Raw genomic sequence first — 14,080 nt, 5'->3', positions numbered from 1 at the left:
TGAGGACATAGAAATAGAATATTAATTGCTTCCTTATAGTAGTTGGTTTAATCAGAATTGCTTTGTGCATGAGTCTAAAATAAATGGTTTACATATTTTGGATAGTACATATTTGGATTATAACAAATCTCAACATATATATATATATACTTACTCTATCCTTGGCAGTAAATGCTTTATATACAATGGACCTTTTAAAGGCCACACTAATCCATTCTGACACATACTATTATTTTAATGATTTTCAGATAAGACAAGTACAATTTATTTTTTTTTTTTTATTTTTTTTTTTTAAAGATTTTATTTATTTATTTGACAGACAGAGATCACAAGTAGGCAGAGAGGCAGGCAGAGAGAGAGGGGGAAGCAGACTCCCTGCTGAGCAGAGAGCCCAATGCGGGGCTCGATCCCAGGCCCCTGGGATCATGACCTGAGCTGAAGGCAGAGGCTTTAACCCACTGAGCCACCCAGGCGCCCCAAGACAAGTACAATTTAATGAGCTCAAGAGGATTGCCCAGTGTCAAACACATGGTATTTGATCATGCAGGGAATTGAATGTCGTGTCATTGGTATGATCCACAGCAAGAGTCGTGTGTCCCTATTCTGTGCCACCTGCCTATACCCTGGGTACCTGTGGGGGATAGGAGAGGGCCCCGAGATGCAGTCAAGACTTAAAGTTAAATTTTTTTTGAGAGTTTTGATATACAACTTTAATTTATCATATCTATTCATTAGTCTGTCCATATTTAATGAGTTGGCTTGTATTTTATCCAGTCGGCTTCATCATTGACAGTCATTAGTGTATGGTGATTTGCAGTGGGTAAAATCTCTGTGATTGAAAAGGTTGTTAGACTTCACATCATAAATCTGTACTGATCTGATCTGCTCTCCCCAGTGATATTTACTATGGATACCTTAAAACTATGCATGCTCTACTGTGTGAAATATAGCCACATTAAGATTCACTGGGGGAAAAAACCCCATAAAACTAGTAAAAAGGAAGATTAGATCAGGTTCTGTTTCTCCTAGGAATTCTGCCTTTTGGTCTTGGAAGCTTTCAAGATTTTCTCAGTATCTTTTGACAGTTTTCTAACGTTTTATGTTCTTGGGTATATACTCCTTTTGCACAGATAGTTTGAACATTGGTTCTCAGTTGTTTGGAGTAGTGGCCTATATACTTTTCTTTTAGATTTCATAACCAGTTCTTTTCAAAGATCATTCATTCATTCATTCATTCATTCATTTTTAGAGAGAGGTAGAGAGAGACAGCAGGTGGAGGGGCAGAGAAAGAGGGAGAGAGAGAGAATCCTAAGCAGGCTCCATTTCCAGTGCAGAGCCTGATGTGGGGCTCGATGCCATGACCTTGAGATTATGACCTGAGCTGAAATAAAGAGTCAGACGCTTAACCGACTGAGCCACCCCAGTGCCCCCAGTTCTTTCTTTTCAGAAGTAATGTATGGTACATTTATTTAGAACTCAGTGAACATTCATTAAGTTTGGAAAAGTCTTAAAAGTTGTTAAGTGGGCAGTTTATACTTATCCTGTATAAAAGTTTGTAGAGTGAACAAAGATGGGGACTGGATTGTTTTGAATGGTATCTTCAACCTTTTTTGGGGGGGCGGTTTGCACATGCATTATTAGTTAAAAGCTAAATGCATCTCTTGTTATAAGAATATTTACTTACACATTCTGTATATGTGCTACTGTACTAATATGTTGACAAGTCTCAAAAGAGGCTTTAAGTTTGGTGAGATTTTACAAAGTATTGGTTTATGTGCATATGGCATTAAAAATCATAGGTAAAAGCATAACGATGCTTAATAATAATGATGACTTCATGTTACTGTGGGAAATATCTCAACAGGCCACATGAACATGGGGCATTATTATCAGTGGTAAATATGGATCCAAATGTATAATAGTCTTGATAATATTGACTTTTTTAACTAACCTGCCTAATCTAACTGGACCACAGTTTTTGTGTTGTAACAAGTCAGTGCTGGAAATAGAAGCATCGTCTTTGTCATTTCCTTTTTGTTCAGTGCGACTCCCATGGCTCGAATTTCATCTTCCATCATTATTAATTTGTGGAAATGTTTTAAAATTACTGGCCCATGTTAAATAGGTTAAACCAGAGACGATAACATGTAAATTTACATACAAGCATAGAATATTACATTGAAAGTGACTGTCTGGTGAGAAGACATCATAACCCGTCAGCGTGAGGGGTTTCCACTTTCTCCTTTTGCTACCTGGAGTGTGACGGATGATGTGAGACCAACTCACAACAATGAGGGGAGGGGAGTGCTAATGTCAATCCATATAGTATGTATTAACAGACTTTAATATTTTTTTCTTATTTCATTTACTTGAAATAAATGCAGATTCTGTGTCTTCGTCCAACCTTCCAGTGAATTCTTTTGGAGACCATGGACACATGGAACATTCATTTTTATTTAAGTTCTTATCAAAATGATGGCCCCAATTAACACTAGAGGGAAGTAACAAGGAATCAGATTTGTGAAATTGAGGAGTTAAAGCCCAACTAATGTTTTATATCAAGTTTGCCTACAGATTTTCTTGGGGTCGGGGGCAGGGAAAATCAGTCCAGGCAAAGGGAACAGCATGTATAAGGATGTCTGGATCAGGAAGAGCATGATATGTGGAAGGACCAGAAAACAGGCCAGTGTGGCAGGAACATCATGAGCAAGGATATTGAGAGCAGGAAGGGTTGTCAGGCGGGAAATACATCATATGGAGTCTTGCAGGCCATAGACCATTATTCGTGTCATGTAAGTTTGGTGTGGGATGTTGGGAGACCTGGAGTTGGGGCTCTCTGACTATACCTTAGTTATATGGCATTGGCCAGTCTTTACCTTGTATATTAAGGGAAAATAATTAAGGGAAAATAGTTGATTCTACCTTGCAGGTTTTTGTTTTTTTTTTTAAGATTCTATTTTTTTTTTTTTTTTTTTTTGGACAGAGAGAGACATAGCGAGAGAGGGAACACAAGCAGGGGGGTGGGAGAGGGAAATGCAGGCCTCCCGCCTAGCAGGGAGCCCGATGAGGGACTTGATCCCAGAACCCTGGGATCACAACCTGAGCCAAAGGCACATGCTTAACCGCTGAGCCACCCAGGCTTCTAGTACCTTGCAGTTTTTTAAACATCTTTTGCCCTGACAATATTTTATAAAGTATATTTGTCTATTCTAATATTTGTAATATAAAAATATGCCTTTTTTAAGAAATAGAATGGCCTCATGTAAATGTTTTCTTTCTATAATATATTTAAGAATATATATATTGGACTTCTAGACTTTCTAAAATCACATAGTTCTTTCCATATGTGAGATACCATTTCATAATTCCTTAGTAGAGAAAAATAACCTATCAGCCATTTCCCAAAATTTAGTTTACGTATTTATATATAAAAATATGTGCATTTGAACAACTATATTTGAGGTGCGCCTGGGTGGCTCAGTGGGTTAAAGCCTCTGCTTCGGATCAGGTCATGATCCCAGGGTCCTGGGATTGAGCCCCACATCAGACTGTCTGCTCAGCGGGGAGCCTGCTTCCTCCTGCCTGCCAACTTCTGATCTCTATCTGTCAAATACATAAATAAGAAATCTTAAAAAAAAACAAAAAACCAAACAACTATATTTGAAATAAAATAAAAAAATTTTAAATTATTTAAATATTTTAATTCTTAATTTTTGATATATTAATATTTTTAATTTTAATTATTTAAATATACATACCTATGATAGTATGACATGCTTTTCTTATGCTGGTGATTTGGAAATTTCATATTCCACTTAGCATGTTTTAAACCATCCCCCAAGCCTTCTTGTGATCATACTTACCTGTATGGAGATTTTTTTTGTGTGTGTGTGGAGATTCTAATGGCTTGCATTCTTCCTGGGTGGTAGGTCCTGGGATAGGTGGTTTTTCCTGCATTCATCCATCATGCAACCTTATTTTGAGGATGTCCTAAGAGTCTGTCTTTTAGCTTTTTTGAATGTTATCATGGTAATCATCATCAGCAGGAAACCTCAATACATTTTACTTAAGGAATGTCTATTTTGACTTTTAAAATGTGATTTAATAAACAAGTTATTGCAGTGATTGATCTCTCTTTTTCAGTTAATTTAGTCCAGTTTTCTGTGTTTTATTTCACATTCATACTAGATTTGACTTGCTGTCCTATTTAGAAAATAGTATACCAATTTTTTAATTGATGTATAGTTGGCACAAATAGAATTATATGTATGTATGTATGTGTATACATGTACGCATACATGTATATATGTCTTTAGTACCCCCTTCAGTCTTTCTTAACTTCTGTCTTTGTTATTGCCCAGTGTCAGCTGCTTACTCTTCCCTCCCCACCCCCTGCAAATTTCAGACTGTTTCTTCTTTCTCTTTTATATGTGGTAATTAGTAATAGAAAATACATGGAGGCTTAACAATGAATCTAATCTTTAAGAACTAGAATCGTTTCTTCGATTTTCCTTTGACCACTAATGTTATAAATTTGCTTTGCATGGTAGCTTTAAAGCATCCTTTTATTAATGCATTGAGTAAATGGCCTCTGAGGAATTGATGTCATCGTTTTTCTGCAGGGTGAAGCTAAGGAATTATAACTTTTTAATTACCTGAAGAACTGGGGAAATCCTCTGAATTTAAACAAAACCTCTTGTTTCTTTGTGAAACATGTTATGATTAGCTAAACTAACACATTTCTGTAAAGACAATAGGGCCATTTATTAAATTCATAATACAAAATTTTTATTCTTATTGGTGTTATGATTCAGTCAAACAAAATTCAAGTGTATTATTGAAGTCTTTACTGCGTAATTTAGACTGTGTCCTCCCACTCACGTTTCCGTTTTAATACCAGTCGCTCGCTGGATGCATCCCTGAGTCATAGCAACCTCAAGGTGAAAATAGCATCGCAAACCCATGAACTCAGGAGATGCAACAATGTTCAGCCTGGCTTCACAGCCCGACCAGAGTGCTGAAGGCTGGGTGACGCTTAGCACCTTTCTCTCTCTATCCCTTATTAATTAATTGGGCATGGTCAGCGGGCAGCCGCTTTGATGAAGCTCCATTTCTAATTGATGCAGATGACTTAACTAAAAAGGAGGCTTTGGGGGCATCTGGGTGGCTAAGTCGGTTAAATATCCGACTCTTGGTTTTGGCTCAGGTCATCACCTCAGGGTTGGGGGATCGAGCTCCGGGTAGGGGTCCACGCTCAGCAGGGAATCTGCTTGACATTCTGTCTCTCCCTCTCCTCTGCCTTCTGGCCCTTCCCTCTCTCTCTCTCTCAAATAAATAAATAAAAAAAATTTTTTTTTTTAAAGGAAGAAGAAGAAGGCTTTCCTCTGTAAGGTCAGAACAGGTACTCAGCCTTAACTAATGGAGCACCACAGAATGCTTAGATACCAAGGGTGAACTAGTGGTTACACAGGCAAACTTGCTTTTTGATCTGTGGAATGGATTCCAAATGCCAGACATTTCAAATTTAGTGACTGAAAAAGTGCATTTTAAATATAATATATGCATGGTAATTATTTATATTGGATGATGAATGCCCTGCCTAAAGGCATATTATATATCCAGGATTTTATTTGAGATTGGAAATACCAGTAGAACTAAACTAAACTAAACTAAACTAAAAATCTAAAATCAGTTATGGCTACATTGTCAAAGTTACAGATCTCTGTTGTAAATAATGTCTATAAAACAGTTGTAAAAAAGAAAAGAATGTGTTTAGAGGTGGAAATTTTATAAGGAGAATTGTACACCAGGGTATAGTCTCTAGTTATAAAGAATTTGGGTCATTACACAAGAACTCATTCATTTAACTCTGTTTTCATTTGGGCGATAGAAATGCCAATCGTGATGCTTCTGTAGAGAGTCTTAGTGAACTATTCTTTCTCAGAGTCAACTAGCTTTCTCACAGTGTTACAGAACACAAAAAATAATGGGGAAGCAGGGGAGTTAAACTTAGCCAGAGTATGATTGTGAAGGGGGTTTCTAGGTGAGCATGTGCAGTTGGAATCGTGACAAACTGGTTAAGACACTTTCTATTGCAATTTAGGTAAAATATAATTTTAATTTATAAACATTTTGCTATCAGAATTGTTTTAACACGATAAAGGTAACAAAACATTAAAAATAAATATTTTAGTATAAATACCAAATCTAGGAATGTTTCATTTGAGGTAAGTATATCAGATGTGCCAGAGCCTCTTCTCTCTGCCATAGGGACTTATCATTTTGACTTTCCAAATTAAATTTGCCAATATGTGCTGCTTGTAAAATTGAATGGCCTACGCATCCAACACTGGCCTGTACTTTGGTCTCTGAGTGATCTAATCTATTATTTAATGACTGAGATTATATTGAGATGAAGAGTATGAGAAACATACTTCTCCTGTTTCACTTATGTGTTCTGATAAATGCATTCAAATCCATTTTAGAATAGACACACTCAGTTTCCAGGTACCTTTTAATGTAGGGTAGTCTGGAGAATTCAAAAGACATTTTTGGGGAAAAGTGTTGGTAAGAGATATGCTTATTTTTTCTCCTGTGTATTCTTGTAAATAGGAAATCTTAATTCCAGAAAGGGAATTTATTTGAAATTTATAGTTAACATATTAAACAATGTATGTTAAGAGGCTTTTCTCTGAATTCCTTTTCTCACTTTTGCTTTTGTATCTAATATTTGCTGTATTTTCATTATATAATATAATGCCATAATATATCAAGATAGGCAAAGACATGATTTATGAGGGTATCATAAGTAAGTTACAATAATTTCGTAAGTTTAAGGAAATAAAGGAGTTACATTAGAAAGTCTAATATTTTCATGAAATTATTTTTATTATTGTAATTTTTTTCTTTATACTTATCAACTGTACATTAAAACTAGTCCTGACACATGATTATACAAGTCGAGAAGGACATTAATAATTTTTTAATTTTCTTGAAAACTGCATTATTGTTTTAAAGTTATTCCTAAAACTCTTTATGTGGTAATTTAAAAGTGTAAGAATCTCCATAAAATGTATTTAAAACTTATTATTTTTAAGTGAGAGATAAAAGTGTAAACAACTTTTATCTTTGTAAGATAATCATACAGTACTTGATAGCACAAAGGGCTCAAAACAAAAATTAATGTTTTTTTTAAATTACAAATACAGTTTCATTGTTATTGGAAAAAACAAGAAAACACAAACATGAAACATATAGTCACATCTCATAACTACAAAACCAACCAGAGTGCTTATACCGTTTGCTCTGTACTCATCCATTCATTTCTCTGTATACCTGTCTTTCTCTCAGAATAATAGGTCTTGGGGCACCTAGGTGGCTCAGTGGGTTATGCATCTGTCTTTAGCTCAGGTCATGATCCCAGGGTCTTGGGATCGAGCCCTGAGTCGGGTTCCCTGCCCAGTGCCGAGCCTGCTTCTCCTTCCGCTCTGCTCCCCCCCCCCCAAACTTGTGCTCTTTCGCTCACTCTATCTCAAATCAATAAATAAAATTTTAAAGAAAATAATAGGCCTTTTTTCCCTTCTTTTTGCTTAACATTTCCTCTTTATGCTTAAAGTCATTTTTAAACAGTTTATATATGCATTCCCAATGTAATTGCTTTTTTAAAAATTTTTTTAAAAGATTTTATTTACTTTTTTGACAGAGAGAGATCACAAGTAGGCAGAGAGGCAGGCAGAGAGAGAGGAGGAAGCAGGCTCCCCGCTGAGCAGAGAGCCCGATGCGGGACTCGATTCCAGGACCCTGGGATCATGACCTGAGCCAAAGGCAGAGGCTTTAACCCACCGAGCCACCCAGGCACCCCTGTAATTGCTCTTTTATATTACTTAATAACACACAAGTGTGACAGTTTGCTATTGTTGAACATTTAACTTGTTTCCAGGTTTAGATATTAAATGGCATTTCCATAAAGGTAATGTCAATAAACCCTTCTCTGGTCTGCCAACAAATATGTCTTCAGTGACTGACCGAATGAGATCCTTGCAAATGTCCACATATTCCTAACCCTCATACATGCATGTACTTCATTATCCATCTATTAATCTGTCATCTGATCTTACTCTTCATATATGTCTAGTGAAGTTGGCTAGAAATAGATGTAAATGGAATTTCTGGGAAAGAGAGACTTATGAAAAGTAATGTGTTCTTTTCTAAATTTATAGAAACAGGACTATAATTTTTTCAGAACTGAAAATGACTATAGATTCTTTGGGTTGAGGGTTCTTAACGTAAGATAGGAGAGAATATTAGAATCAACTGAGAGATGCTTTCAGAAGACAGCCTCCTCGGAGTGATCGTGTTGTCATTAGTGGGGCCTCAGGTTCGCCAGCTGATTCTGATTAGGCCCATGCGCTAAAGACACCACCTGGGGCCCTACACCATTGATTTATAAGCCAGAAAACTGAACGTCACGGAACGGCCCGTGGCTCAAGTCGGGGAGGTCATTAATGCAACAGGGCAGAACCAAATGTTTCGGCCAGCATGCTTTCCGCTCGGCTTTTCTATGGAATTTTTTAAGTACATTCTTTGCGAGAGGTATTTAGTGGGAAAAAAGTCCCAGGGTCACATAGGCTTGAGAATGCTGGGTTAAAATCTTGAGTGAGGCCTATCTCAGAGCCTTTGATATTCCAGTGTGCTTTATAATTCTCTTACTGCAACAGCCTTTCCCCAATCTAAGGCAATATGGCACTAGCCCCTAGAGTATCTTGAAAGATTGTTGTCTTTTGAAACAAGTTTTTGTTTTTTTTTTTTTTAAGATTTTTATATTTTAGAGGGACCGCATGCGTGAGGGAGAGCGGGCATGAGCAGGGGGAGGGGTAGAGGGAGATGGAGATTGAGAATCTCAAGCAGATGGGGTTGGGGGCAGGGGTGCCTTGATCTAAGATCATGGCCAGAACGGAAACCAGGAGTTGGACGCCCAAATGACTGAGCCACTGAGACGCCACTCTCTTCTGAAAACCTCTTTTGACAAATCCTCCTCACCATATTACCATTTGCGTGCTTCTATTCACAAATCATAAAACTGTTATACATGGAGCGTTAAAAAAGTAGATGTTCGTTAATATGCTAAGTAGTGATCAACCCACATTTTTTCGTGAGTAGTTCCAAATACAAACGTGACTGATTTCAACTGCTGATAGTTTTTTTTTTTTTTTTAAGATTTTTATTTATTTGTTTGACAGAGAGAGATCACAAGTAGGCAGAGAGACAGGCAGATAGAGGAGGAAACAGGCTCCCTGCTGAGTAGAGAGCCCGATGCGGGGCCTGATCCCAGGACCCTGGGATCATGACCCGAGCTGAAGGCAGAGGCTTTAGCCCACTGAGCCATCCAGGCGCCCCTCAACTGCTGATAGTTTTAAGCAGTGGACCCCCCAGTGTTAGCGAGTACTGCATCACCTGGAGGCCTTGTTGCCCTGCAGATCTCTCAGCATTTCCCCGGGTGTTTCTGACTGAGTTGATTTCAGGTTGGAGCCTGAGAGCCCACATTTAAAAAATTTCAGTGGATCCTGCTGCTGCTTATCCAAGGTCCATACTTCGAGAAACCATTGTTGTAAAATAAATGTTGAAATTTTCAGAATATTTTCAGCTGCGAAAAATGGGGACATCATTCATAGTTGGTGTCCTCTTTACGTTCATTTATTACTGAAAGTCGTTTGTTTTAATGTGCCCCTTTCCTTATTCAAGTCACTAGTGCTCAGGAACAGACAATGGAGTGTCAGTTTTTAAATGTGGTAAAATCCAGGGTTGAATCCACAGCCGAATCCTAGTTACCATTTTCATTATTTATTAAATAACCAGTGCAGTCAAGGCTGATGTGTTAGGTTCAGAATTCCTTTTGCTCTCTCATTCCTATTTTCCTTATAACTCCTCTCTCTCCTTTCTTACTCACACTCTGCATGTGCTGCACACACACACACACACACACACATGCACACCCTAACCTTTCTTTTAGAAAAGAATATGATTAATGCTTCAAATTTTAGACCTGAAACACTATTGTTTGGTTATATATTCAGTTTCTTTGTGGATAACTATTAGATACTTACGGCTTTCATTTGAAAAAAATTCAGTGATTGGTTTTCAAATATTTTTGTCAGTGACCAATTATAGAGTCAGCATCACGGTCTAACATGTGCACATATATACACATACAGTCCTATCTGAAACACGAGTTTCACAAAATAGCTCTTCATTTTAATATACAGAGTGTACTTTTTTATATTTTTAAAACATGTTTTCACTTAGGGATTCCTGGGTGGCTCAGTTGGTGAAGTGTCTGCTTTCGGCTAAGTCAAGATCGCAGGGTCCTGGGATCGAGTCCCACCTCGGGTTCCATTCTCAGCAGGGAGCCTGCTTCTCCTTCTGCCTGCTGCTCCCCCTGCTTGTGCTCTCTCTCTGACAAATAAAGTCTTAGGTTTTTGTTTTTTTTTTAAATAAAGTATGTTTCACTTAAATAATTTGGTCATAACCAAGTTTAATGTTTCATTTAAAGAATAATTTGGTTTATAAGTACCTATGAAGTTGATTTCATTACCTGATGGTGGGTTGGATTTTCAGCTTTGGAAGACACTAATTTTTTGTTTTTTGTTTTTCACTTAAGGCCATATTGTTCATATCAATGTCAAAATATTTCCAATGTTGCAGTTTCTGTAGGAAAAAATAAACACATGAGCATACACACACATACACATGTGTGTCCTAATATCTCAGGATATTAATGTGTTACTTGGTCATTTACACGTTCAGGGCTGTATGGACAGTTGGACACAGTTCGTTGTAAGCCTGATGACTTTATGTTGTTGGCACTGTCTTCCAGCCTTCTTGGGAAATTTTCTGGTTGTCCAGTTATGTCTTTTCTCTTGTATATCACTTGTATCACTGTAGTGTGCTGCCAAAAGGAGTCAAATGTGATTTGTTTTTCAGTTTGGTTTTGAGGATATTACCTTTGGAATACGGGAAATAGTCTCCAACACTGAGTTGAAAATATAAACCACAGTTCATTAAAAAAAAGAGGGGGCAGTTTTTAAAACAACTGTATTTGAACTGGGAAAAAAAAAATTAATGTTAATTAGTCAAAACAACAACAACAAAAAGGTTACACAGCTGCATTTTGCATCAATGAATGGAATTCTCAATTTCCTGCGAGGGAAGGCCAATAAGGTGGTTCAGTATCAACAGCCTAGTTTGAATAGGTAGAAAATGAATTCTCAACCTTAAACTCCTGTGGGCTTTTCTTGGATCATTATTGATTGTACCTGACTCCCCACCTCAGGAGACAAAATGGTTGCAGTTAGGATTTAATTGTGCTTAATTACAAAAGATCTTTTTTTGTTAGTATACTTTATTTTTAAAACAAAAATTGGTACAACTGGAAAACCTGCAAAAATCAAGGGAACAGGATATAAAATAATCCTTCATTGCTATCTTTTTGCAGTCGTGGTTACCATAAGTTGTCAAATGAAGAAATTGAAGATTTCTTCTTGGTAATTCTTCAAATTACCATAAGTTGTCAAATGAAGAATTACCCTCAACCGCATTATAAGAATTGAGTAGCATAGTGAAATTTATATTGGGGGATAATCTTAATTTGATTCTGTTTAAAGGAATTTGTCCTGTTCTGTAAGGTTCTTTCTAATAAGTGCTGCATATGAAAAAGCTCTGGTCCCTTCAGGAGGATCCACAGTGACTCCAGCATTGAAGAAACGAGGAGAGAAGTTAGATTTTAATGTGAATAGTATGAAGATAATACTAATTCTGATACCTGAATGTAATTTGTGTATCTGATGTCATCATGGTACTATATATTTTTTCTATGTGGTTTCTTTTTTTATTCTGATGTAATTATTATTTAACATTGGTTTCAGGTGTAAAACACAATTACTTGTATTTCTGTATATTGCAAAACGAGTACCACATTAAGTCTAGAGGTCATCATGGTCCTGTATTTTTAAATATTTTTGCAGATGTGCTTTTTGAAGACCACACATTTGTCAAATGAAGACAGCAATATGAGACTGTTATCTCAAGTTGTAATATTCTTCTTATTGTCTGTCTTTTTGGATATAGCCCGAAAAAAATGAGAGCGAGCCAGGCAGCCAGAGGATAAAACCTGTTTTTATTGATGATGCTAATTTTGGACGACAGATCTCCTATCAACATGCCGCAGTCCATATTCCCACGGACATCTATGAGGGCTGTAAGTAATAAAATTTAAACAGCTGTTGGAATACCATGTGGTTGTCTGTCTTCTCTGTCTCCAAACTGGGGAAGAAAAAGGAAAAAATGGGATACCATTTGGTTTCCATGTCATTGAAGAGTCTGAGGTCAACTCTCTATACAAGAAGAAATCTGATTTTCTCAAGCAGTTTATGTTCACATAGCCTCACTATGTGAATATTTGTAGGAGAGTCTGCATCCATTGGGGATGTCCTCCTATTATTGAGTAAAAAATTCTGCCTTCCCAATTGCCATCGAAACTGAAAATTAATAGATTTTTTTAAAAAATCAAAATTACGTAGCACAAGTACACACAAATACACATATACAAACTATAAAGGGAGAGAGCGATATATTTTAGACTATGCAGTTTTAAATCCCGTCTTACTCTAGGATATAGTTAAAAAATACATGCCTCTCAGTACATTGTGGACTCAAGATGAAGTTGGGGAGAGATGAAAGAAGTCGAGAACCACTGAGTGGAAGACTTGAAGACTTGAGAAGGATTCACTCAGTGAGGGGAGTAAGTTACTTAGGAAAATAGAGGGCAGGGAGCTTGTGCCAGGAGAGTCTCAGAGATAACCGATATAACAGTAGGCGTAGAGCCCGAGAATCTGACTAGGATGATCTATTTGTGAGGAGTACCCGAGACCCCGAAAGCAGGGGCTTTGTTCAGTCATAGCTCTCGTCTCCCATGTTCACCCTTCTCTAACCAGTTTCTACTCTACCTGCTTGCCTAAGTAATTAGTAAGAAGAAAGGACCATTTGAGATTTTTTAAAGTGTGTTTCTTATATTCCTCTTAATTAGAGAGGCTGTAGAGTGAATTGGGTATCTATAACTTCCTGGGTTCTGGAGCCAGATGGCCTGACTTCAAAGCTAAATTTTTGCAAGGTTGTTTTTGTAAAATTTTTAGTTACTTGAGAGACAGCACAAGGGCAGGGGGCATGCAGACGGAGAGGGCAGGGACAGACTCCCTGCTGAGCGGGGAGCCTGAAGTGGGGCTAGATCCCCGGACCCCAGGATCATGACCCGAACTAAAGGTAGACGATTAAGCAACTGAACCACCCAAGTGCCCTTTTGAAACATTTTTTCTTTTCTTTTCTTTTTTTTAAAAAATATTTTATTTATTTATTTGACAGAGAGAGAGAGAGAGAGAACGCACACACCCAGAAGCATGGGGAGCAGCAGGCAGAGGGAGAGGGAGAAGCAAGTTCCCCGCTGAACAAGGAGTCCAATGTGAGGCTTGATCCCAGGTCTGAGCCCAAGGCAGATGTTTAACGGACTGAGCCATCCAGGCACCCCTGCAGTTTTGTTTTTTTTTTTCCTCGAGCAAATGCTGTAAATTTCTGTGCAAGCATTTTCTCACCTGTAAAATGGGAATAAGATAACTAACCTAAAAGATGAGTGAGGATAAAGGAGGTTAATATACTTTTCTAGCCCAGTAGTAGGTGCTATTTAAATGTTTGTTGCTCCTATTAATTATAATTCAAATTCATTTAAGCACAGGGGACTAAGTATAGGGACTAAGAATATAAATTATTTATATTTTGGATTCACTGTGAGATTATTTAAAAGGGAATTTGAGGAGTGCGTGGGTGGCTCAGTGGGTTAAGTCTCTGTCTTCAGCTCAGATCACGATCTCAGGGTCCTGGGATTGAGCCCCACTTCCGGCTCTCTGCTCAGCAAGGAGCCTGCTTCCCCCTCTCTCTCTGCCTGCTGCTCTGCCTACTTGTGATCTCCCTCCCTCTGTCAAATAAATAAATACAATCTTTTTTTTTTTTTTAAAGGGAATTTGAAATGCATGTG

At 37.6% G+C, this 14,080-nt stretch overlaps 1 protein-coding gene across 7 annotated transcripts in view; it reads left to right on the top strand.

The window, feature by feature from the left end:
- Nucleotides 1-14,080, top strand: part of CACNA2D1 (calcium voltage-gated channel auxiliary subunit alpha2delta 1) — a 499,615-nt gene that overhangs the window by 316,201 nt on the left and 169,334 nt on the right. For all 7 annotated transcript variants that reach the window (XM_080818060.1, XM_080818058.1, XM_080818059.1 and 4 more), the window contains exon 6: nucleotides 12,124-12,253. In XM_080818060.1, coding sequence (XP_080674186.1) covers nucleotides 12,124-12,253 — 130 coding nt within the window. The remainder of the gene's footprint in view (nucleotides 1-12,123; nucleotides 12,254-14,080) is intronic.

Source organism: Martes martes (assembly GCF_963455335.1).
Source record: "Martes martes genome assembly, chromosome: 11".
NCBI lineage: Eukaryota > Metazoa > Chordata > Mammalia > Carnivora > Mustelidae > Martes > Martes martes.
Note: the sequence above shows the minus strand (reverse complement) of the source record. Positions and strands in the feature narration are given on the sequence as shown.